This window comes from Bos grunniens, chromosome X (assembly GCF_055505025.1).
Source record: "Bos grunniens cultivar Pamir isolate PY7600 chromosome X, Bosgru_T2T1.0, whole genome shotgun sequence".
NCBI classification, from domain to species: domain Eukaryota; kingdom Metazoa; phylum Chordata; class Mammalia; order Artiodactyla; family Bovidae; genus Bos; species Bos grunniens.
In genome coordinates this window covers 56668219-56695261 of record NC_141194.1, presented here as the reverse complement: position 1 = coordinate 56695261, position 27043 = coordinate 56668219, and the positions used below count along the sequence as shown (strand labels likewise).

Here is a 27043-nt window from a genome sequence, read left to right as displayed (position 1 = left end):
CCTCTCTCTTCTACAGTGGTATCGCCCAGGAGGGGACCTCACTTTCCCCCCTCGTACCAGTGGTATCCTCAAGAAGGAGACTGTACCACCCTGACTCCTTCTCTCATCCAGTGATATCTCCCAAGAGGAAACTGTGATCCTGCCTTTCTTCCCCCTTCTTAGTGGTACCTCCCTTGAAGATCTGGACACATCTCCCCTTCCCCTGTGATGTGGTTTGGAACCTCTGCTTCTGTAAATTTTGCACAGACCCATAGAACCCAGTTCCAAGTTTCTACGCATGAGCAACGCCCCTCGCTGTCGCCTTCTATGGAACAGCCCACTGTACGGAAAAGACGCTAAGATGACTGCCCTCATAGTGGAACACCTCGGCGCAGCCATGTTCCTCGCCCGTCACCGCTGCTCATGGTTCAAGTCTCTGCAGGTCTCTAACTGCACATTGTTCAGAGTGAGTGGACCACAGTCTCAGAGCTCTTGTGTGATTGTGTGCAAAATTAACAGTCCCAGAAGGGGCAGTGGCAGAGGTGAGGACAGGAAACGGAAGTGGCCCTCAGACTGTTTTAAGTCTTGTTGGCGCGCAGTGAGGTGATGGCTTTGTTGGCTCTGGGTAGTTGCAGACTGTCAGTTTGTGGGGTCAGTTGGTGGGGAATTAAAGAGTCTGATGAATGAGAATCTATCAGGTTATAAGAGCAGATAGTTTTTTTCTGTTTAATGGAGGCTTCTTAGGTAGTCAGGTTTTAGATTCCTTGCTGCATCTGTTGTCAAGTCCTAATAGTGTATGTGTGTTTAGATGGTTTCCTTAGTCTCCCCAAAGATTTGCTGGTTTTATTAGCGTTTCCCAAGAACCACCTTTTGGTATTGTTGATCCTCCCTGATGTACCTCTGTTTTCAGTTTCCGTAAATACTTCTAGTTGTACTATTTTCTCTTTTATCTAACTTCTTAAATTGGTTGTTAATTTATTAATGTCCAACCTTTCTTTGTTAAAAAACATTTAAAAGCATGAATTTTCCTTTTAAGAATCTCTTTAGCTGCATTCTGCAAAGTGTTCTAGACACCATCTTATTATTATTGAGCTTTGTGTTTAATTTTTCTTTTTCATTTATTCTTTGCTATAATGCTTTTGGGAGGGTTGACATTGTAATTGAATCTTTTCTTCCATTTTAATTAATTCTTTTTGTTTGTGTGACTATATCAATTTTTTAATTTAAAAATTTTTAGATATAGCTCTTGTTCATTTTTACATACTTTTATATTTTCTTGTTATTATTACTAATTTTTTTTCTGTTTTCTTGTGATTACTGTTGTTAAACAGGAAAAAACTATCTGCTCTTATAACTTTATCTTGTATCCAGTCCTGTATCAAATTACCCTATGAATTCTGGTAGTGTCTGGTAGGTTTTCTATGTATAAAATCATATCACTGACAAAGAAAGCTATATTTTCATTTCTTCGCAATATTTATTCTGATTATTTAATCTTTCATGTGCACTAGAGTCAGGAAAATTTTGAATTGTATTGGCTATCCTTATCTTTTTATGAATTTTAATGGCAGCTGCTTCATCATTTTACTTTTTAGCATAGTATTTCAGAGCTATATTTTTGTAAATAATTTTTGTGATATTTAAGTGATTTAACTTCTTCCCTAATTTTGAGTTTTTATTAGTAATGACTGCTGACTTGTGTCAAATGCCTTTTTCTTGGTGTAAGTTAAAAGCAGTGTGTTTCCTCCCCCTCTAATTTGTTGATTTAATAAATATTATTAATGTTGAACCATCTTCTAGAAAGAACAGGCTGAGAACTTCCCTGTAGAATATTTTTTATTTATTTTATTTTATTTTTTTACTTTACAATATTGTATTGGTTTTGCCATACATCAACATGAATCCGCCATGGGTGTACACATGTTCCCCATCCTGAACCCCCTTCCCACTTCCCTCCACATACCATCCCTCTGGGTCATCCCAGTGCACCAGCCCCAAGCTTCCTGTATCCAGCATCAAACCTGGACCGGCGATTCGTTTCTTATATGATATTATACATGTTTTAATGCCATTCTCCCAAATCATCCTCCCCCTTCCCTCTCCCACAGAGTCCAAAAGACTGTTCTATACATCTGTGTCTCTTTTGCTGTCTTGCATACAGGGTTGTCGTTACCATGTTTCTAAATTCCATATATATGCATTAGTATACTGCATTGGTGTTTTTCTTTCTGGCTTACTTCACTCTGTATAATAGGCTCCAGTTTCATCCACCTCATTAGAACTGATTCAAATGTATTCTTTTTAATGGCTGAGTAATACTCCATTGTGTATATGTACCACAGCTTTCTTATCCATTCATCTGCTGATGGACATCTAGGTTGCTTCCATGTCCTGGCTATTATAAACAGTGCTGCGATGAACATTGGGGTACACATGTCTCTTTCAATTCTGGTTTCCTCAGTGTGTATGCCCAGCAGTGGGATTGCTGTGTCATAAGGCAGTTCTATTTCCAGTTTTTTAAGGAATCTCCACACTGTTCTCCATAGTGGCTGTACTAGTTTGCATTCCCACCAACAGTGTAAGAAGGTTCCCTTTTCTCCACATCCTCTCCTTTTTTAAAATTTGTTTTTATTTATTTGGCTGCTTCAGGTTTTAGTTGTGGCACACAGGATCTTTGTTGTGTCACATGGGCATGGGTGCCAGCTCAGTACTTGCAGTGTGTGGGCTTAGTTGCTCCAGGGAATGTTGGATCTTAGTTCCCTGACCAGGGATCAAACCTGTGTCCTCTGCATTGGCAGGCAGATTCTTAAACACTGGACCACCAGGGAAGTCCCCTTGTAAAAGAATTTAAGAGAGATTTTTCACCCAGAATGGTAAAGAAATTAAAGTGGGCAAAAAAGATCCCTTTCATTTAGATTACCAAGTTTCCAGGTTTTCTGCTTCCACAGTCACCGACCAGGACCCCATGGACAAGTCCTTCCCCTGCCTATCCCATGGGACTTCAGCACCATTCACTTGCCTCAGGTCTACCTTCTCCCCAAACCCAGATCTGCCTTGAACCTGGAATTGAGGGATAGGCTTGTCGGGTAAAATGTGAAGCACCCCTTTGAGCTCATTAATTTGACTCCAAATATCATGATTATTTCCGTAATCTGCTCAGAGATTATTATTAATTATTTCCGTAATAATGCTCAGAGAGGGAATTGCTGAACTTTGTGGGGTGAATGTGGAATGACACTGATGACATGGATACTGTCCTTTTAGGATTTCTTGGTATCTCTGTGGAGCTGTTGAGCTTTCCTCTTAATGGAGGCTGTGGGATCTTCCATTTATTTTGACTGCAGCCCATATACACACACCTCTCCAGCTTTGGAAGGTGGACTTGTATCCAGAGTCAACATGCCAGCTAACAGGAAATCACCCCAGAGGTTTCCTGCTCTGGTTCCAGGACAACCTGGTGGATCATTTGAGGTAAGTAAGAGGCACCTACTTTTCCCATTTTTCTCTTTTTTTAATTTTTTAGACAAAATTTTTTTACTTTAGACAGATTTTAATTTTGAGATAATTGTAGAAAAGGCAGAGGAACCAGAGATCAAATTGCCAACATCCATTCGATCATTGAAAAAGCAAGAGAGTTCCAGAAAAACATCTGCTTCTGCTTTATTGACTATGCCAAAGCCTTTGACTGTGTGGATCACAATAAACTGTGGAAAATTCTTAAAGAGATGGGACTACCAGATCACCTGACTTGCCTCCTGAGAAATCTGTCTGCAGGTCAAGAAGCAACAGTTAGAACTGGACATGGAACAACAGACTGGTTCCAAATCAGGAAAGGAGTACGTTAAGGCTGTATATTGTCACCCTACTTATTTAACATCTATGCAAAGTACATCATGAGAAATGCTGGAGTGGATGAAGCACAAGCTGGAATCAAGATTGCCTGGAGAAATATCAGTAATCTCAGATATGCAGATGATACCACACTTATGGCAGAAAGCAAAGAAGAACTAAAGAGCCTCTTGATGAAAGTGAGGAGAGTGAAAATGTTGGCTTAAAATTCAACATTCAGAAAACTAAGATCATGGCATCTGGTCCCATCACTTTGTGGCAAATAGATGGGGAAACAATGGAAACAGTGACAGACTTCACTTTTTTGGGCTCCAAAATCACTGCAGATGGTGACTGCAGCCATGAAATTAAAAGACGCTTGCTCCTTGGAAGAAAAATTATGACCAACCTAGACAGCATATTAAAAAGCAGAGACATTGCTTTATGAACAAAGGTCCATATAATCAAAACTATGTTTTTTCTGGTAGTCATGTATGGATGTGAGAGTTGGACCATAAAGTAAGCTGAGCACCGAGGAACTGATGCTTTTGAATTGTGGTGTTGGAGAAGACTCTTGAAAGTCCCTTGGACTGCATGGAGATTAAGCCAGTCAATCCTAAAGGAAATCAGTCCTGAATATTCATTGGAAGGACTGATGCTGAAGCTGAAACTCCAATACTTTGGCCACCTGATGCGAAGAGCTGACTCATTTGAAAAGACCCTGATGCTGGGAAAGATTGAAGGCGGGAGGGAGAAGGGGACAACAGAGGATGAGATGGTTGGATGGCATCACTGACCCAATGGACATGAGTTTGAGTAAGCTCCAGGAGTTGGTGATGGTCAGAGAAGCCTGGTGTGCTGCAGTCCTTGGGGTTGCAAAGAGCCGGACAGGACTGAGCGACTGAACTGAACTGAACTGTAGATTCAATTTACCCAGTTTCCCCCATCATAACATCTTGTAAAATCTTGGTACAATATCACAACTAGGATACTGACATAGAACATTTCCATCATGTTGCCCCTTAATAGCCATGCCCACTTCCCTTCTCCTGCTCTCCCTCCTTAACCCTTGGCAACCCATAATCTGTGCTCCAGTTCTATAGTTTTGTTATTTCAAGTGTTATATAAATAGAATCATACAGTATGTAACCTTTTGGGACTGGCTGTTTTTTTATTCAGCATAATTCTCTGGAGATTCATCCAGATTGTTGCATATATGAACAGCTTGTTCCTTTTTTATTGCTGAATAACATTCAATGGTATGGATTTATTGCAGTTTGCTTAACCAGTCAATAGTTGAAGGATATCTTGGTTGTTTCCAGTTTTTGGCTGTTACAAATAAGGATGCTATGATTGTGTAAGGTTTTTGTATCGAATGAATGAACGTGAGTGCCATTGCTGGATTATATGCTAAAAGCGTTAAAACAATTAAGTGACCTAATTTTTACTACAGTTTTAGATTTACAGAATAATTGAGATGATAGCATTAGTGTGGTACATTTGTTAAATAAACCAGTATTGATATGTTATTATTCAACAGTTTACAGTACGGGTCACTCTTTGTGTTGCATATTCTATGGGTTTTGATAAATGCACAATGACATGTTTCCATCATTACAGTTCATACAGGACAGTTTCATCTGTGCTTAGCTATTCATCTTTCCTCTCCCTCTGCCTGAAACTCTGGTAATCACTGACTTTTTTTACTGTCTCTATAGTTTTGCCATTTCTAAAATGTCATGTATTTGGAATCGTATTGTCTGTGGCCTTTTCAGATTGGCTTCTTTCACTTAGCAATTTGCATTTAAAGTTCCTCCATTTTTTTTTTATCACTGAATAATATTCCATTGGAGGGCTGTACCACAATTTGCTTACCCATTCACCTATTGAAGGACATCTTGGTTGTTCCCAGTTTTGGATGATTATGAATAAAGCTGCTACAAACATGTATGTACAGAAGTTTTCAGTTCATTTGGGTAAATAACTCGGAGTGCAATTGTAGGTCATATGATAAGACTTTGTAAGAAGCTGCCAAACTGTCTTCAAAGGTTTTCACCATTTTCATTTTCACCAGTAACAAATGAACATTTTTATTTCACATCTTTGCCAGCTTTTGGTATTACCAGTTTTTTGGATTCTAACCATTCTAATAAATGTATAGTGGTAACTCATTGTTTTAATTTGAAATTCCCTAATGAAAAATGATGTTGAACATGGTTTTACATGCTTATTTCCCATCTGTATATCTTCTTTGGTCAAGTGTCTATTCACATCTTTTGCGTATTTTTAATGGGATTGTATGTTTTCTTATTGTTGATTTTAAGAGTGCTTTGTATTGATATATTTTAAATACAAGCCCTTTATCAGATATGTGTTTTTTTTTTTCAGATATGTGTTTTGCAAATATTTGCTCCTGTTCTGGGCATGTCTCTTTATTCTCTAAACAGTGCCTTTCAAAGAGCAGAATTTTTTAATTTTAGTAAAGTCCAATTTGTCAGTTTTTCTTTCATGTAACATACATTTGGTGTTATATTTTAAAACATTGCCAAACCCAAAGTCACTTAGACATTCTAGACTTGCTCCTGTTATTTGCAGTTTTCTTTCTTTCATTCTTTTTGGCTGTACCATGCAGTTTACAAGATCTCATTTCCTTGACCAGGAATGAACCTGGGCCACAGCAATGACAACCTGGAATCCTAACTGTTAGGCCACCAGGGAAGTCCCTATTTTGCAGAAGTTTTATATTTTTGCATTTTGCATATAGGTCTAAGATCCATTTAGAGTTCATTTTTGTGAAAGTTGTAAGGACTTGGTCTGGATTTGTGTGTGTGTGTGTGTGTGGATATTGAAGTGTTTGAATGCCATTTATTGAAAAGGCTATCCTTTCCCCATTGAATTGCCTTTGTTTCTTTGTCAAAGATCAGCAGTCTATTTTTGTGTGGGTCTATTTCCTTGCTCTCTGTTCCATTGATAAATTTGTCTATTTTTACCAATACCACACTTTTACTTATTTATTTTTAAATTGAGGCATATGTGACTTACAATATTATATTAGTTTCAGATATACAACATAATGATTTGATATTTGTATGTACTGTTAAATGATCACCATAATTCTAGTTGACATCCATCACCATACAGCTTTCAAATATGCAATACAACAATATTATTGTCTGTAGTCACCATGCTGTACATTACATCCCCATGACTTATTTATTTTTAGCTGAAAATTTGTGCCTTTTGACTCCCTTCATGAATATTACCCCCTCCTCTCACCTCTGGCAACCACCAACCTGTTCTCTAAATCTATGAGCTTGGTTGTTGTTTTGTTTTTTTGGTTTTAGATTCCACATATAAGTGAGATCATACACTATTTATCATTCTCTGTCCTATTTATTTCACTTAGCATAATGCCCTCAGGGCCCATCCAAGTTGTTGCAAGCAGCAGGATGTCCGTCTTGCTCATGGCTGAATAATATTTCATTATGTATGTGTATATATATATATATCTAGCTCATGTTTTCTTTATCCATTCATCTTTTGGGTGGACACTTAGGTTGCTTCCATATCTTGCCTATTGTAAATAATGCTGCAGTGAACATGGGAGTACAGGTATCTTTTCAAGTGAGTATTTTCATTTTTTCCAGATAAATACCCAGTTATGGAATTGCTGGATCATATGATTGTTCCATTTTTAATTTTTTGAAGTATCTCCATACTGTTTCACATACTGACTGCACCAATTTGCATTCTCACCAACGGTGCACAAGGGTTCTCTTTTCTCTGTGTCCTCACCAATGCTTGTCATTTGTTGTCCTTTTGATAATTTTTGGCATCCTAAGAGGTGTGAGGTGATAGCTCACTGTGGTTTTGATTTGCATTTCATTGACGATCAGTGATGTTGAGCATTTTTTCATGTACCTATTGGCCATCTGTATGACTTCTTTGGAAAAATGTCTATTCAGATCCTTTGTCCCTTTTTAAATTGTATTGTTTGTTTTTTTGCTATTGAGTTATATGAGTTCTTTATATATTTTGGATATTAACCCCTTATCAGATACGCAATTTGCAAATGTTTTTTCCCCATTCAGTAGGTTGCCTTTTCATTTTGTTGATAGTTTCCTTTGCTGTGCAGAAGAATTTTAGTTTGATGTAGTCCCACTTGTTTATTTTTGTTTTTATTACCTTTGCTTTTGGAGTCAGATCCAAAAAAGTCATTGCCAGGACTGATGTCAGGGAGCTTACTGCCCATACATTCTAGGAGTTTTTATGGTTTCAGATCTTACATTCAACTCTTTAATCCATTTCAAGTTAATTTTTTGTATGGTGTAAGATAGTGCTCTAAAGTTTCATTTTTTTGCATGTGGCTGTCCAGTTTTCCTAACACTATTTTTTGGAGATATTGTTCTTTTCCCATTACATATTCTTGGGTTCTTTGTCATAAATTAATTCACCATGTATGTATGGGCTTATTTCTGGGCTCTCTATTCCATTCTGTTGTTGTTTGTGTCTGTTTTTATACCAGTACCATACTGTTTTTTTTTATTCACTAAATTTATTTATTTAATTTTTATTTTTTAATTGAAGTGCAGTTGATTTACAATATTGTGTTAGTTTCAGGTGTACAGCACAGTGATTCAGTTATATATATGTGCATGTGTGTATGTGTGTATAAATATATATAATTTTTTTTCAGATTCTTTTCCCTTATAGGTTATTTCAAAATACTGAGTATAGTTCCCTGTGTTATACAGTAGGTCCTTATTGGTTATCTGTTTTAATCCTAAACTCCTAATTTATCCCTTCCCCTCTTTCCTCTTTGGTACCCATAAGTTTGTTTTCTATGTCTGTGAGTCTGTTTCTGTTTTGTAAATAAGGTCAGTTGTATCTTTTTTTTTTTTTTGCCATGCCACAAGGCTTGGAAGATCTCAGGTCCCCAACCAGGGATTGATCCCAGGCCATGGCAGTGAAAGTGCTGAGTCTTAACCACTAGGCCACCAGGGAACTCCCTGTATCTTTTTTTTTTTTTTTTTAGATTCCACATATAAGTGATATCATAGGATATTTGTCTTTGGCTTACTTCACTTAGTATGATAACCTCTAGGTCCATCCATATTGTTTCAAATGACATTATCTCATTCTTTTTCATGGCTGTGTAATATTCTGTTGTATATATACCACATCTTATTTATCCATCTGTCAGTGGATATTTAGTTTGCTTTCATGTCTTGGCTATTGTAAGTAGTGCTTCAGTGAACATTGGGGTGCATGTATCTTTTTGAATTATAGTTTTCTTCCATACTGTTTTGATTATTGTAGCTTTGTAATATACAGTTGACCCTTGAACAACACAGGTTTGAATTGTGTGGGTCCACTTAAAAGTGGATTATTTTCAACAGTAAATACTACAGTACTACACAATCTACAATTAGTTGAATCTCTGGAAACAGAGAAACTGGGGGTCAGGAGGAACCAAGTTTACAGTGGACCAACTGTAAATTCTACATGGATTTTCAACTGCACAGTGCATTGATACTCCAGTCCCTCATTGTTCAAGAGTTTGAAATTGGATAGTGTGATGCCTCCAGTGTTGTTCTTTTTCAAGATTGCCAGTGTGTTGCAGTACTTAGGTCTTGCTTTTTTGGTTTTGTTAGATTTATAATTAAGCATTTTATACTTATGAGTAATTATCAATGGTTTCATATTTTTTTGCCTTGGAGCCCACATTTTCATTGTTAACATATGAAAATACACTTGGTTTTTGTGTGGTTTTCTATGCTTCCTATGACCTTGTCATCTGAAAATAGGAAAAGTTTAATTTCTTCCTTTTTATTATGTATGCCTTTTAATTTCTTGCCTTGTTGCACTGGTTAGAACTTCCAGCACTATATTAAATAAGTCGTGAGAATGGACATTCTTGTCTTGTTTTTGGTCTTCAGTCTTTTACCATGAAGTATTGGGTTGGTCAAAAAGTTTATTATGGAAAAACCCAAAAACCCACTTTTTGGCCAACCCAGTATAATGTTACCTGTAGTTTTGTTTTAGATGCTCTTTATCAAATTGAGGTGGTTTCTCTGTATTTCTGTTTCTATTCTGGTTTTTGCAGGAATGAATGTTGTATTTCTTCAAGTGTTTTTTCTATATTGATTGATATGATCATGTGATTTTTAAAATCCTGTTAAGGGGGGGTGGGGAGGGAGATGGGAGGGAGGTTCAAGAGGGAGAGGACATATGTATACCTATGGCTGATTCATGTTGATATTTGGTAGAAACTAACACAATTCTGTAAAGCAATTATCTTTCAATTAAAAAATAAAAAAGAATATCAAACTTAATAATATATATATATCTTTAATTTAAAAAATCATGTTAATATGGTGGATTGCATGCATGGATTGGTTTTTGAATATTGAACCTGTCTTGCATCCCTGGAATAAACCCTAGTTGGTCACAGTGTATAATTCCTTTAATATATTAATGAATTATTTTTGCTAATATTTTGTCAAGAATGTTTGCCTCTATATTCATGAGTGCTATTGTTATGTAGTTTTGTTTTTTGTACTATATTTATCTGATTTTGTAATCAGGGAATGTGTTAGTTTTATGTGGCTGCTGCAACAAATTACCACAAACTTAGTGGCTTAAAACAGTAGAAATTTATCCTCTCATAGTTTTTGAAGGCCAGAAATCCAAAATAAGCATTACTGGGCCCAAATCAAGGTGTTGCCAGGGCTTACTCCCTGCAGAGGCTCTGGGAGATCTGTTCCCTGCCTCTTCCGGCTTTTGCGGGCTGCAACTGTCCCTTGGCTTGTGGCTTCATCCCTTCAGTTTTCCTCAAATCTCTCTCTACTGTCTTCACATCACTGCTTTCTGTGTGCATCAGATCTTCTTTGGCCTCCCTCTCCTAAAGGATATTTGTTACATTTAGAAGCCACATGGATAATCCAAGATACCCTCCTTATCTGAAGATTCTTAATCACATCTGCAAAGACCTTTATATTTTTGCCATATAAGGTGATATTGATGGCTTCCAAGGATTAGGATGTGGATATCTTTTGGGGGCCTCTTTTTACCTATCCAAGGAAAATACTAGCTTCATAGAATGAGTATGAAAGAGTTATTTCCTCTTTTGTTTCCTGCAAGAGATTATGTAGTTGTGTTAATTTTTGTTAAAAGTTTGGTAAAATTCTCCAGAGAAACCGTTTGGCCAGAGATACCTTTTCTGGGGGTTGAGTTTCATTTTTTATTTTTTAAAATTTTTATTGGAGTATAATTGCTTTAAAATGTTGTGTTAGTTTCTGCTGTACAGCAAAGTAAATCAGTTATAAAATACATATCATAGACCTACTATTTTTAGATTCTTTGGTGAGCTTTAAATTATGGATAAATTTTCCTTAATAGTTATAGGGCTACTCAACAAATTATCTGTTTCATATTGGATGACTTGTGTTTATTTGTGTTGTTGTTTTTTATGAATTGCTTCATTTCATCTAAGTTATAAGTGCAGAATTATTCATTGTTGTTGTTTCGTCACTAAGTCGTGTCTGACTGTTGCAACCCCATGGACCATAGCCTGCCAGGCTCCTCTGTCCATGAGGTTTCCCAGGCAAGAATACTGGAGTGGGTTGCCATTGCCTTCTCCAGGGGACCTTGCCAGATCAGGGGTCAAACCATGTCTCCTGCATTGCAGGAGAAAGCCTGAGCATAAATTATCCTCTGATTGGATAATTAACTCATCTGACCCAGAGTCAAATTACTCAGTGGTATACCAGTCACTTTTTATGGGCTTAAGCATTTTTGACCAAAATACTTCTAAACAAAACATGATATCTGAGCGCACAGGGATACTCGGTACATAAAATACTACATAAGAAAGCTGATGGAAGGTAGTTGTGTCAGACCTTTAGATTCTTTTTTTTTTTAAAGTTGAAGTATAGGACTTCCTTGGAGGTGCAGAGGATAAGAATTTGCCTGCAAGTGCAGAGGACATAGGTTTGATCCCTGGTCTGGGAAGATTCCACATGCTGCGGAGCAACTAGGTCCATGTTTCAAAACTACTGAGCTCGTTCCCTAGAGCCCACAAGGTCCAACTACAGAGCCTGTGTGCTGCAGCTACTGAAGTCAACGTGCCTAGGGCCCGTGCTCTGCAACAAGAGAAGCTACCACAACGAGAAGCCCACATACCACAACGAAGAGTAGCCCCTGCTCACCGCAATGAGAGAAAACCCGCGCAAAGCACAGTCAAAAATAAATAAATAAAAATTTAAAATCTATTGTCATAAATAGATAAGTAAAAATTGAAGTTGATTTACAATATTGTGTTAGTTCCTGATGTATAGCAAAGTGATTCAGTTTCATGTATATATGTTTTATATATATATACTTTTTCATTACAAGATTGCATTATTATAGGATATTGAATATAGTTTCCTTTGCTATACAGTAGGACCTTGTTTATCTATTTTACATATAAGACCTTTAGATTCTTTAGGCTTCTAACAGTTGGTTGCTATATGCAAGGGCTTCACAACCTGTTCCTTATTTTATCTGTTGACTTTTCTGAATTAGACAGTTTTAACCCACATCCACTAAACAGTATTAAAGACACTTTAAAATAAAGATTAGTCGGAAAACATAAAGTAATCCTACATCCCAGTAGAATTTCAGATGAATTAAATTGTAAGAGAAATGCAATACTTATTGCACATATTGTACTAGTCTCGCACCGTCAAGGGAAGTCCATCCATGCACATGGAATTTGCATTCCAAGTGTTTTCATCTTGACCGTCATCGAGTCCTTAATCTATCTCCCTTCCTTTTTGAAGTCTTCTGCCTGCTTTTCTGACACTCCTTTCTGGCTGGTTCTGTTTTTCTCTGAGTTGCTAGATGGTACACAGTTTGAGGGTTCTGATGATGTTATCAAAGAAGTCTGAGCAGGAGGAGCATTACTGAATAAGAAATTGCTAATAAATGTTGAGATGACAAAGTATGGATAAAGTACTGTCTCTAGCAGTGTGCAAATGTCTCCACTGGGAGAGTGCATCATAAATGTAGTTGATATTTTTGACTGTGCAGCAAACAGCCATGCTTTTTCTCCAGGAGCATCCAGAGGGAACTGACTTATAAAGAAAGAAACGAAGAACCATCAGAAGACAGAATTGAGTTATTGCAGCAGTGTTTCTTTTTCTAATATAAGTTTTCCATTTTGAATTCCACTTTTGCCTGTTGTCAGCAGCATTCTGTTCAGGATGCCCAAAGACATCAAGACAGCTACTGCTTTTTGTGATTCAGACATAGTTTACTTTTTTTCAGGCCCTTATACAAATATGGCCTTCTTTGGGGTCATTTGATAGAGAGGAACTAGCAGTGTTTGCACATGTGGAACATGCATCCTGCATAACCCAAGTGACCTGCTCCGGTGCTGCATTTCTTAGTAGCAGGGGTTGGCAATAGCAGTTTATTTTTTGTTGCCTGTGGAATGTCATGTGTGGCTCCTACCCAGGGTAGTCCTAAGCATTTCACCATTCAAGTGGGCCCTTAGATTTTTGTTGGATTTATCAACTAACCTCTGCTGATTGTATGTGTCACTATTGCATTTAAGTCAATCTTAGCTTGATCTTCAGTTTCTAATATCATCATGTTATCATCAGTGTAGTATATTATTAAATATACTTGGGACTTGCATCAAGTCCAAATCCCTTCTAACTAAATTATTTTCTAATATAAATTTGTTTATTTTAATTGGAGGCTAATTACTTTACAATATTGTACTGGTTTTGCCATACATCAAAATGAATCTGCCATGGGTGTACACGTGTTCCCCATCCTGAACCCCCCTCCCACCTCCCTCCCCATACCATCCCTCTGGGTCATCCCAGTGCACCAGACCCGAGCATCCTGTATCGTGCATCGAACCTGGACTGGCGATTCATTTCACATACGATAATATACATGTTTCAATGCCATTCTCCCAAATCATCCCACCCTCTCCCTCTCCCACAGAGTCCAAAAGACTGTTCTATACATCTGTGTCTCTTTTGCTGTCTCGCATACAGGGTTATCATTACCATCTTTCTAAATTCCATATATATGAGTTAGTATACTGTATTGGTGTTTTTCTTTCTGGCTTACTTCACTCTGTATAATAGGCTCCAGTTTCATCCACCTCACTAGAACTGATTCAAATGTATTCTTTTTAATGGCTGAGTAATACTCCATTGTGTATATGTACCACAGCTTTCTTATCCATTCATCTGCTGATGGACATCTAGGTTGCTTCCATGTCCTGGCTATTATAAACAGTGCTGCGATGAACATTGGGGTACACGTGTCTCTTTCAATTCTGGTTTACTCGGTGTGTATGCCCAGCAGTGGGATTGCTGGGTCATAAGGCAGTTCTATTTCCAGTTTTTTAAGGAATCTCCACACTGTTCTCCATAATGGCTGTACTAGTTTGCATTCCCACCAACAGTGTAGGAGGGTTCCCCTTTCTCCACACCCTCTCCAGCATTTATTGCTTGTAGACTTTTTGATAGCAGCCGTTCTGACTGGCGTGAGATGGTACCTCATTGTGGTTTTGATTTGCATTTCTCTGATAATGAGTGACGTTGAGCATCTTTTCATGCATTTGTTAGCCATCTGTATGTCTTCTTTGGAGAAATGTCTGTTTAGTTCTTTGGCCCATTTTTTGATTGGGTCATTTATTTTTCTGGAATTGAGCTGCAGGAGTTGCTTGTATATTTTTGAGATTAGTTCTTTGTCAGTTGCTTCATTTGCTATTATTTTCTCCCATTCTGAAGGCTGTCTTTTCACCTTGCTTACAGTTTCCTTTGTTGTGCAGAAGCTATTCATTTTAATTAGGTCCCATTTGTTTATTTTTGCTTTTATTTCTAATATTCTGGGAGGTGGGTCATAGAGGATCCTGCTGTGATTTATGTCGGGGAGTGTTTTGCCTGTGTTCTCCTCTAGGAGTTTTATAGTTTCTGGTCTTACATTTAGATCTTTAATCCATTTTGAGTTTATTTTGGTGTATGGTGTTAGAAAGTGTTCTAGTTTCATTCTTTTACAAGTGGTTGACCAGTTTTCCCAGCACCAGTTGTTAAAGAGATTGTCTTTTCTCCATTGTATATTCCCTTCTAACTAAATTATGACAGTTGAATTATTAAGCTGGTGAATTCAAATAACATTTTGGCAGTATGGACCTTCTTGCATGAAAACAAACTGCAGTTGACTCTTTTCCTATGTTGAGATAAAGGAAAAAAACATTTGTAGGATCAGTCACTGAGAACCAGTTTCCTTTAGCTTCTGTGTTTTTCCATTCTGAAACCAAATTAAGAACTACTGATGCTATGGTGATACTAATTAATTAGTGATGGTCTGCTGTTAGTCTCCCTGAGCCATCCGCCTTTTTCATATGCCACCCAGGAACATACAATAGCAACTACATTTGCTATTTTAGTTACTCCAATTACTAAGGGATGACTGAGTCTTAAACTAAAATAAATGCAAATATAGAGATATACACAGGTGAAAAGGGAGGGTTCTGAGTGCACATGGTAAAATAAATAAAACAGCTTGTACATACTTACTTCACTTTTAGTTTTTGATGGTATATGTATATTTTAAAAACCTATTTAAGAATTCACCTGAATTCAAACCATGTAGTCAAAACTATGGTTTTTTCAGTAGTCATGTATGGATGTGAGAGTTGGACTATAGAGAAAGCTGAGTGCCAAAGAATAGATGCTTTCAAACTGTGGTGCTGGAGAAGACTCTTGAGAGTCCCTTGGACAGCAAGGAGATCAAACCAGTCAATTCTAAAGGAAATCAACCCTGAATATTCATTGGAAGGACTGATGCTGAAGCTGAAGCTCCAATACTTTGTCCACCTGATGCAAAGAGTCGACTCATTCAAAAAGACTATGATTCTGGGAAAAATTGAGGGCAGGAGGAAAAGGGGATGACAGAAGATGAGATGGTTGAATGGCATCATCAACTCAATGGACCTGAGTTTGAGCAAACTCCAGGAGATAGTGAAAAATAGTCTATGGGGTTGCAAAGAGTTGGACATGACTGAGTGACTGAACAACAACAAGATAGAAGTATTCCCCTGCCAGATATAATATCCATCTGAGGAATTCATTTAGATGAAGGAGATGTACTTCACTTAAAATCTATTCAAATATTCCTATTTTCCTGCAAACTTTCACTTTAATTCCATCAACTGTTGCATCCCTGTAGCCTTCTAACCTAACTGTGGCCCTTGTTAGGACTTGACCAACAGATTTTGAAATCACAGTGCATTATTCTTTCATGTCAAAGAGTCCCAGAAAAGTTTCTTTACCTACATATGTCCATACGGCCTTTGGGTGCCCATCTGGGTGTTGAGCCTGGCTAGAGACTAAGATAAACCATGAGTTCATACTGATAATAAATGATTGAATGAGGGAGATGGGAAAGCTCTTCTTTAAGGTCCAATGCCAAATTGTATGGAGAAAGAAATGGAAATCTACTCCAGTATTCTTGCCTGGAGAATCCCATGGACAGAGGACCCTGGTGGACTACAGTTCATGCGGTCACAAAGAGTTGGACACGACTGAGCAACTAAGCACACATGCACTTCAAATAGTCATATGGAACAAATGATGGAGTTAGGAAAATAACCTTTTGCAACCACTGTAGTTAGTAATAACTGAGCCAAGAAAGAATCACTGATGGATGCCAAAGCTATTGGATGAAAGTTTAACGAGGAACAAAGTGTTTACATAGTTTCAAGGTATATTCCTACAGATTACTCACTTATTACATAGGGAAACTGGTAACTTTACAGTGGAGAAACCTGGTAAACACAACCTTAATAGAAACATACAAATTTTAATTTGAAAAGTCCTCATAATCTCATCTTTTGGAGATAATCAGTCTTAACAATTCAGTAAATATCCTTCCCCTTCATGGATCACAGCCTTGTTGTGGTGAAGGGGCTAGCATAACTCAATGAAGCTATGAGCCATGCCATGCAGGGCCACCCAAAATGTATGGGTCATTGTGAAGAGTTCTGACAAAACATGGTCCACTGGAAGAGGAAATGGCAAACCACTCCAGTATTCTTCCTGCGAGAACCCCATAAACAGTATGAAAAGGCAGAAAGATATGACACTGGAAGATGAGCTCCCCCCAGGTTGGAAGGTGTCCAATATACTACTGGGGAAGAGCAGAGGGCAATGATAGGAATTCTGAAGTTTTTCTGGATCTGACTACCTTATTATTCCAGAGACATTTGTTCAGAAGCTTATCCATTCCCCACTGAATATTCTTGACACCTTTGTCAGACATCAATTGATCATATATGTGTGAATCTATTCCTAAATTCTATTTTGTCTCATGTATATCTTTACAAAAATACTACACTGTTTTGAAAACTATAGCATTATAAGTCTTGAAATGAGATAATGTAAGTCCTCTAACTTTTTTCTTCTTTTTCAAAATAGTTTCATTTATTCTAAATCATGTGGTTTTATTTATTAATTTTAGAATAAGCTTGTCAATTTTTAATTATTAAATTTCTTTATTGCTTATAATTAGTGTTATTTGTCTTATGTCTATTTTAAACTTACCAAGATTGTTTTCTTTGTGTGCTAGTATATGATCATGTTTTGTGAATGTTCCATGTACACCTGAGAAAAAGTATATTCTGTATGATCTGGATGTAGTGTTTTCTTTCTTTCTCTCTCCCTTTCTTTCCTTCCTTCCTTCCTTCTTTCTTTCCTCCCCACTCCCTCAAGTCCCACCTTAATTGATTAGCCCTTTTATAGCATTTCCTATTTCTTTTTTGTTCACTTAATCTGGCTACTTCTATGAATAGTATGTTAAAAGTATTCCACTAGAGAAAACTTCTATTTCTTCTTGTATCCCTGTAGTTTTTAGCTTATGTAGGCTTTTGTTGTGTTACTTTGTGCATGCTGCTGCTGCTGCTAAGTCGCTTCAGTCGTGTCCAACTCTGTGCGACCCCATAGACAGCAGCCCACCAGGCTCCCCCGTCCCTGGGATTCTCTAGGAAAGAACACTGGAGTGGGTTGCCATTTCCTTCTCCGTGTCATTCTCTGCTCCCCTCTAACTCAGGACAGGAGTCAAAGTCTTTTCAACAGTCTTCTCATCTCCCTCACTCCAACATTACCTCTGTGACCTCATCCCTTCACTCACTCCACTTCAGGTACACTGGACTCATGGTTGTTCCTGGTATTTATTATCTTCTCTTACCTTGAAGTTTCAGTTCTTCTCTCAAATGTGACCTGCACAGTGAGTCTTCTCTTGACCACTCTATTTTACATTGGAACCTCCTGTCTTTCCTTTCTTTCCCTCCATTGTACCTATCACCATCTGACATATGATAACTTTATTTATTTTGCTTCATTATCTGCCAAGAAAAAAGTAAGTCCCATAAGCGGGGGGTATGGGGAGAGGGATTTTTTTTTTTAATCTTGCTTATTCACTGCTGGACCCTCAGCACCTAGAATAGGTACTTAACATTTGTTGAACCAAAGAATACCATCTCTGCCTTCAGATCTGGAAGGACTGTTATGGGGCAAAGAGAGTAGATGGCAAATAGATCTGTGTGACTCCCAGGGACTAAGCTAGGCCTATTCCAACTCAACGTAAATAGGGACATCTTAGGCATTAAAACTGCCCCAGGAATCTATGCAGTGGAGGTGAGTAGGAGCAAGACAGATGATAGAGGAAGAATTTAAGCATCAAAAAGGAAAGGGTGAGGAAAGGACCACAGTCTGAGATTCTGTGTTCTCCAACTCGTTTAAGGATGAAGAACCTGAGGCTCTGAGATATGAAGTTTCCATCAAGTGCAGGTAGAACAGGGACTAAAATCTTGGTGTCCTAAATTGTAGGACAGTGAAATAATTTTTTCCTTCAATAAAGCAGTATTTTGTGGCAGGGTAATTTCTGGAAATATTCATGTTTATTTGTTTGCTGCCCCTCTATATCCCCACACCCCATACCCCTGCTACATGGGGGTAACCAGGCCCTTAAAAATACCTCTTGCAAGATGGATTTCACAGTGTAGAAAGCGACATCACTGAATCCATCACTCTTTTATAAAAGTATGAAAACACCATTGATATATAATCATAAAGGACAAGGAAAAGTCCTGAAAGAAAAAAAAATGAAGAGAGATCCCTCCCACTCCCAGCCCCACGTGGGAATGGAGAGCTCCTAAGTCTGGGGCAGTAGAGAAGCACAAAAACTGCTTAGGGCAGTGCCTCAAAGATGGGGAGGAGATGGTTTTAAGGTACCCAGAGGGAGGCAGGACCTAAGACCTTGGGGCTCTCAGCTTCTCTTCCATCACTGCAGGCAAAGAAAATGAAGATATCAGTGGGACTGGAATAGATTAGAGATTATTTGCCCTTGCCTTAATTTCAATACAAGTACCCCTTGGATTCCAGTGCCAACCTTAAGTGGGTCCCCAGTCATGAAAAACATGGAATTTTCTGCTTCTCTGCTAGAATGGGAGGTTTGGAGTCAGACTTCAGTTACTTTAAATAAAACAAACAAAGACTATTTTCTTGCTCACCCACATCTGAGTTTGTGGATGGACATGGATGTCCATTCCATTTTCTGCCTCTTGAAGGACATAAATATTAATTTTAATCACAGCATTTGTGGACAGACAGAGCATCCACTTCCTGTTGGCACTGGGTTCTACATAGGAGCCCATTGGAAATCTCATGAGGTTCTCCATGGGCTGAGAGAAAATATGTTCTGGCGTCGAGAGGGAGGAAGTGGAAAAGCAGGAGAGAAACTGAAGGAACAGAGGAGAGTAGCCTTCAAGAGCCCATCAGACAGCAATTATTCTTCCAGAAAATGAGACTGTTTCTCACTGTGACTGTTAAATGATTTGCAATTAACTGTTCATGAAGGAAATGCTCCAATTGATGGTGAAGGTCTGAGTGGCCAGACGCCAGTTCTCCAAGCTCACATCTATTGATTCACTCTGCTAGTTAACTTTTTTCCCCCAGGCTGCTTATTAGCAGGTTTAAATGGGAGAAGGGATAGGCTCACCTGGCTGGGAACAATTCCCAGAGATCCAAGGCTAGAGGTGGGAATGGGGGAAAGTAGTTGCTCTCTGAGCTCACAAGGGCCTCTGACCTGGGCTTGGAGCTGGGAAGCTTGGCTGGGCTCAGTAGGATAAAGAGGCAGCCAGAGGTTCCAATTTAGCTTTAGCGTGCTCTGACCTTGGGCCTGCTGCTGAAATTCAACCCCTAGCACCCCAACGTACATTGAAACAGCAGCTTCACTCCAAGTGCAACAGAAAAAGCAAGAGATTTGAAGTCTCATGACCTGGTTGTGTGAATTTTGGCAAGAGTCTTAACCTTTCTGAGGCTCTGGTTTCTTATCTGAAAATGCAGATACAATAATGTCAACCTCATACAGTTAAGATAAACATTACACAAGATAATGCAGTTAAAGTGTCTAGTGCCTGGCATATATCAATTATGTTATTTATTTTATGTTTGGAAAATTATTAGTAGTATTCTGTCACACCACATCTTTCACCCCAGCCTGCCCATCCTCTTACCCACACTGACTTGCAGTCAATGTTCTAGATCACCATAAGCAAGTCATTTCCCTTCTCACTGCCTCCATGTCCTTATCTGTAAAGTTGGGATAAATTCATCCATTCTGCCCAACTGCTTCAGGGGCCTTTTAGAAAATAATGGAGATAGAAGGAATTTGCCAACTAGAAAGTGCTACCTCAGGCCACTTGTTCCTATTGGCTAGGTCTGGCCCGCAAAAGTCATACAGGCCAAAGTCTAGGAATTGTCCAGAGAGAAGAGGAACACGGTCACTGGGGCCCAGAATCCAGTCAGGGTAGAGGCAGTACAGAGCTAGCAGCTTGTCTACAGCATCCTCCAAAAGACTTGCACAAATGTCTCCTGTCTATCAGATTTCCATCTGCTCTAAACAGAAATGAGGAACAAAGAAGGGCCATTCACTACGCACAACCCCAGCACCCAAGCAGACCAGAGAATAGCACTGGAGCTGACCAAGGCAGTTTTCTTGATGATCTAAGAAAGGTCTTTAGAGGTTCCCTCCACCAATGGCTCTCTCCAGTATTGCTAAGGACTCCCCAGGGGGTCACAGCGAACGTAGCCATTAGTCACAGTAGAACAGGAAGAGGTCTAATACATCAGTCATGCTGGGAACCACAACAGAACTCTCCCCAAGTCCAACTGAATTAGAATAGGGTGGGGCGTGCTGGACTTAGGTAGTTGACAAAATTCCATAGGTCACTTGGGGGTAGCCCAGTCTTCTCTCTTACATATGGAAACTAGTCTAGTCAAATCTATGCCCATGTGCTGTGTGTGTGTGCTTAGTCACTCAGTCATGTCCAAATCTTTGCAACACTTTGGACTGTAGCCCGCCAGATTCCTCTGTCCATGGGGATTCTCCAGGCAAGAACACCGGAGTAGGTTACCGTTTCCTCCCCCAGGAGATCTTTCCGACTCAGGGATCGAACTCTCATCTCCTGCATTGCAGGAAGATTCTTTACCTGCTGAGCCATCAGGGAAGCCTAATGTATGCCCATGACACCCATATATTATTATTGGGGAAACTGAGACTCACAAGGAGAATGGATTTGCCCAAGTCCTCACTGATTAATGAGGGGCAAAAATTATAGCAGAAATCTAAGCCTCCCTGACCCCCATGAATTTCCCATGGATGTAATAAGGCCTTTCCGGAAGGTGTTCCCCCAAAAGTCCCCTGAGCAACTAGGCTTCCTTTCATGAGAGCCCAGGACAGAGAATTCCATTTCTATACATCATTATCAACTTCCTTCCCAGAATGTTCCTTTTTCTCTCTTGCTAATTTGTGTCTGTTTTGGCTTTGTTTGATTCATGAGGTCCTGGGGCCAATAAGCATCTTAGTCTGAAAAGGGGCCCCAAGGAGCCTAGGAGCACTATCCACAGCACATTCAAGCAGCTATTTTAGTCCTCCTGGCTTGGACATGGCAATTGGGCAGAACTCAAGGAAGCCCACCAACAGATGCCAGACACCCTTGCTTACCAAGGACGAATGGTAAGAGTTTGGATTAGAGAAATCTGAGCCATTAACACAGTCACCTTCTCCTAGTTGATGGCACAGGTAATAGAAAGGGGGAGAGTGATGACTGCTTAGGCTAGAAAAGGCCTGGAAATCGGGATATGACCTAGGTGACTGAGTTATTGCTGTGGTACACCGCTGGTACCAACAGATGAGATGACTTGCAATAGGGCAGAAGCCACATGCTCTCCACTCAGACCCACAATTAAATAGGTGGGGCAGCCTGGCCAGCAGCTCTGCCCATAGGCCTGAGCATCTAGAAATTTACAAATATCTTTATTTTTATATCTTTGTTGTGAACAGGGCTTTTAACATTACAAAGTATCCTCCTTTATCTCATATAATTGCTTTTGGAATTCTACTTTGTCTGGAACCAGGATTTCAATCCCTGCTTTTATATCATTTTCATTTGGTAAGTCTTTGTCCATCTCTATAATTTTAGCCTTTTTGAAAGACTGTTCTAAGCATGTCTCTTGTATACAGCATTGTGTTGGGTTTTGCTTTAACAAGGCAATGTGAAAATCTATTTCTTTTAATAGATGAAATAAGCCTATTCACATTTATTTGTATTACTGTTTGTAATATAATTAATACAAAATGTCAACTTTCTTGTTTTATCTTATGATGTAATTACAGTGTGTAAATGTTATATTTACTGTGTTTCTTTCTCTATTGAGTGCTTCCTCTAAATGTTTTTGGTAATTAGGAAGGTTTGTATTTTTATGCTGGTAGTTGTGATTAGTTGCTCAGTTGTGTCTGATTCTTTATGATCCCGTGGACCATAGCCCACCATGGGATTCTCCAGGCAAGAATACTGGTGTGGGTAGCCATTTCCTTCTCCAGGGGATCTTCCTGGCCCAGGAACCAAATCCAAGCCTCCTTTATTGTCTAAGGTACCAGGGAAGCCCATTCTGGTGGTTACCTTTGTATTTATCCCTTCTGTGGTATTCTTACTCAACCCTTTTATCTTTTTATTTACATATTTATTTATAAAATTGTATATATTCCAAATCCTGAAAGATGATGCTGTGAAAGTGCTGCACTCAATATGCCACCAAATTTGGAAAACTCAGCAGTGGCCACAGGACTGGAAAAGGTGGGGTTTCATTCCAATCCCAAAGAAAGGCAATGCCAGAGAATGCTCAAACTACCACACAATTGCACTCATCTCACACACTAGTAAAGTAATGCTCAAAATTCTCCAAGCCAGGCTTCAGCAATATGTGAACCATGAACTTCCTGATGTTCAAGCTGGTTTTAGAAAAGGCAGAGGAACCAGAGATCAAATTGCCAACATCCGCTGGATCATGGAAAAAGCAAGAGAGTTCCAGAAAAACATCTATTTCTGCTTTCTTGACTATGCCAAAGCCTTTGACTGTGTGGATCACAATAAACTGTGGACAATTCTGAAAGAGATGGGAATACCAGACCACCTGATCTGCCTCTTGAGAAATTTGTATGCAGGTCAGGAAGCAACAGTTAGCACTGGACATGGAACAACAGACTGGTTCCAAATAGAAAAAGGAGTATGTCAAGGCTGTATATTGTCACCCTGTTTATTTAACTTACATGCAGAGTACATCATGAGAAACGCTGTGCTGGAGGAAGCACAAGCTGGAATCAAGATTGCCGGGAGAAATATCAATAACCTCAGATATGCAGATGACACCACCCTTATGGCATAAAGTGAAGAGGAACTAAAAAGCCTCTTGATGAAAGTGGAGAGTGAAAAAGTTGGCTTAAAGCTCAACATTCAGAAAATGAAGATCATGGCATCCGGTCCCATCACTTCGTGGGAGATAGATGGGGAAACAGTGGAAACAGTGGCTGACTTTATTTTTCTGGGCTCCAAAATCACTGCAGATGGTGATTGCAGCCATGAAATTAAAAGACACTTACTCCTTGGAAGGAAAGTTATGACCAACCTAGATAGCATATTCAAAAGCAGAGACATTACTTTGCCGACAAAGGTCCATCTAGTCAAGGCTATGGTTTTTCCTGTGGTCATGTATGGATGTGAGAGTTGGACTGTGAAGAAGGCTGAGTGCTGAAGAATTGATGCCTTTGAACCGTGGTGTTGGAGAAGACTCTTGAGAATCCCTTGGACTGCAAGGAGATCCAACCAGTCCATTCTGAAGGAGATCAGCCCTGGGATTTCTTTGGAAGGAATGATGCTAAAGCTGAAACTCCAGTCCTTTGGCCACCTCATGCAAAGAGTTGACTCATTGGAAAAGACTCTGATGCTGGGAGGGATTGGGGGCAGGAGGAGAAGGGGACGACAGAGGATGAGATGGCTGGATGGCATCACCGACTCCGTGGATGTGAGTCTGAGTGAACTCTGGGAGTTGGTGATGGACAGGGAGGCCTGGCGTGCTGCCATTCATGGGGTCGCAAAGAGTCGGACACGACTGAGCTACTGATCTGATCTGATATATTTAAGATGTACAACATGATTTGCTATGCATATACATGGTTAAATGATTACTGAGTTTAATTAACTTATCATCTCATTACAGTTACCATTTTTTGTGTGTGATGAGTACATCTGAAATTTGCTCTCTTAGCATATTTCCATTTTTCAGTAGAATATTATGAAGTATAGTCATCATGCTTGTATATTAGATCTCTAGACTTTATTTATTGTCCATAAATGTAACTTTGTCTCTTTGACCAATATCTCTCCCCTTTCCCCCACACCCTTGGTGACCACCATTCTCTTTGCTTCTGAGTTTGACTTTTTTTTTTAGATTCCACATGTTAGTGAGATCATTCAGTATTTGTCTTTCTGTCTAACTTATTTCACTTAGTGTAATGTCTTTCAGGTTCATCCCTGTTGTTGCAAATGGCAGGGTTTACTTCTTTTTCATGACTGAATAATATTCCATTTTTTATATACCAGATCTTTATCCATTCATCTGTTGATGGACACTTATGTATGTTGTTTCTATATCTTGGCTATTGCAAATAATGCTGCAATGAATATTTGGGATAGTGATTTCCTTTCCTTCAGATATATTCCCAGAAGTGGGACTGATGGATCATATGGTAGTTCTAGTTTAATTGAGGAACCTTTGCATTGTTCTCCATAATGGCTATACCAGTTTACCTTTTTTTTTTCTTTATTTAAATTTATTTTTAATTGGAGGATAATTGCTTTACAGTGTTGTGTTGTTTTCTGCTATACAACAACGTTAATCAGCTATTAGTATACATATATCCCCTCCCTTTTACTTTTTTCTTTATTAATCTTTTACTATCTAATTTGTCTCCCATCTGTTTCCTATACAATAGTCAATGATCTTGTTCAGTTTTAGTTGCATTTTAAAATTATTTTTTAGTCTTAGCTTTGCAGTTTAATATATGAAATACTTACTGTCAGTCCTTTTGCCAAAATTTTCCCATTCATTGTTTTTGGTTAAAGCTCACTATTTAGTATATATATATTAAAAAAGTTGCTCAGTCATGTCCAACTCTTTGCGATCCTGTGGAATTCTCCAGGCCAGAATACTGGAGTGGATAGCCTTTCCCTTCTCCAGGGATTGAACTGGGGTTTCCTGCATTGCAGGTGGATTCTTTACCAACTGAACTATCGGGGAAGCCCTGTTTGTTTAGTATCAGTTCAGTTCAGTTGCTCAATCATGTCTGACTCTGCAACCCCATGAATTGCAGCACGCCAGGCCTCCCTGTCTGTCACTCAAACTCACATCCATCGAGTCGGTGACGCCATCCAGCCATCTCATCCTCTGTCGTCCCCTTCTCCTCCTGCCCCCAATCCCTCCCAGCATCAGAGTCTTTTCCAATGAGTCAACTCTTCCCATGAGGTGGCCAAAGTACTGGAGTTTCAGCTTTAGCATCATTCCTTCCAAAGAAATCCCAGGGCTGATCTTCAGAATGGACTGGTTGGATCTCCTTGCAGTCCAAGGGATTCTCAAGAGTCTTCTCCAACACCACAGTTCAAAAGCATCAATTCTTCAGCACTCAGCTTTCTTCACAGTTCAACTCTCACATCCATACATGACCACTGGAAAAACCATAGCCTTGACTAGATGGACCTTTGTTGGCAAAGTAATGTCTCTGCTTTTCAATATGCTATCTAGGTTGGTCATAACTTTCCTTCCAAGGAGTAAGCATCTTTTAATTTCATGGCTGCAGTCACCATCTGCAGTGATTTTGGAGCCCCCAAAATAAAGTCTGACACTGTTTCCACTGTTTCCCCATCTATTTACCATGAAGTGACGGGACCAGATGCCATGATCTTAGTTTTCTGAATGTTGAACTTTAAGCCAACTTTTTCACTCTCCTCTTTCACTTTCATCAAGAGGCTTTTTAGTTCCTCTTCACTTTCTGCCATAAGGGTGGTGTCATCTGCATATCTGATATTTCTCTCGGCAATCTTGATTCCAGCTTATGGTATACAATAAAATTTCCTGTAGTGATGGGAATATTCTGTATCTGTGCTGTTTAATACTGTAACCAGCCACATGTGGCTACTGAGCACTGGAAATGTGCCTAGTGTGACGGAAGAACTGAATTTTAAATTTTCTTCCACTTTAATTAATCAAAATTTAAATAGCCACATATGGTATGTGGCTACCATATTAGTGCAGCTCTAGCAAATTCCTTATGAAGGGCACACATATTCTGGCATATTTACAACTTTTCCTAAAACCCTTGATATTTGAAGGGTTTCTCTGTCCTGATATCTTTGGCTGGATATAATTTCCTTAATTTGTATTTTCTTAAGTTTCTTGAAACTACTGTATTGCCTTGCTTTGTATGTTGTTTTTGAGAAATTGATGCCAATCTAAATTTTTTTGCCTGGAGGCCCTGAGGAATTTTTTTCTTTGTCTTTAAATTCTAATAGTTTTAATTAGGATATATCTCAGAGTTGATTGTTCCATGTCAATTTCCCTTGGTACCCAGTGGACCCTTTGATTGTTTTTGGATTTGTTTTATGATCCTGGATATGGATCATAAACTTGGTGAACATTTCATGTGTTCTAGAAGAAACAGTTAATCTCTCAGTTTTGAGTGGAATGTTTTACAAAATCAATTGGTTGATTGGTAGTGTTCAGTTTTCTATATCATTGTTGATTTTTTTTGTCTACTAGTTAGTTCCTTTAAT

At 38.9% G+C, this 27043-nt stretch overlaps 1 protein-coding gene across 1 annotated transcript in view; it reads left to right on the top strand.

The window, feature by feature from the left end:
• The first annotated feature begins 277 nt into the window (after positions 1 to 277).
• Positions 278 to 27043, top strand: part of ZNF157 (zinc finger protein 157) — a 34652-nt gene continuing 7886 nt past the window's right edge. The window contains exons 1-2 of the mRNA XM_086387121.1: positions 278 to 445; positions 3287 to 3450. Of these exons, the coding sequence (XP_086243247.1) occupies positions 278 to 445; positions 3287 to 3450 (332 nt within the window). The remainder of the gene's footprint in view (positions 446 to 3286; positions 3451 to 27043) is intronic.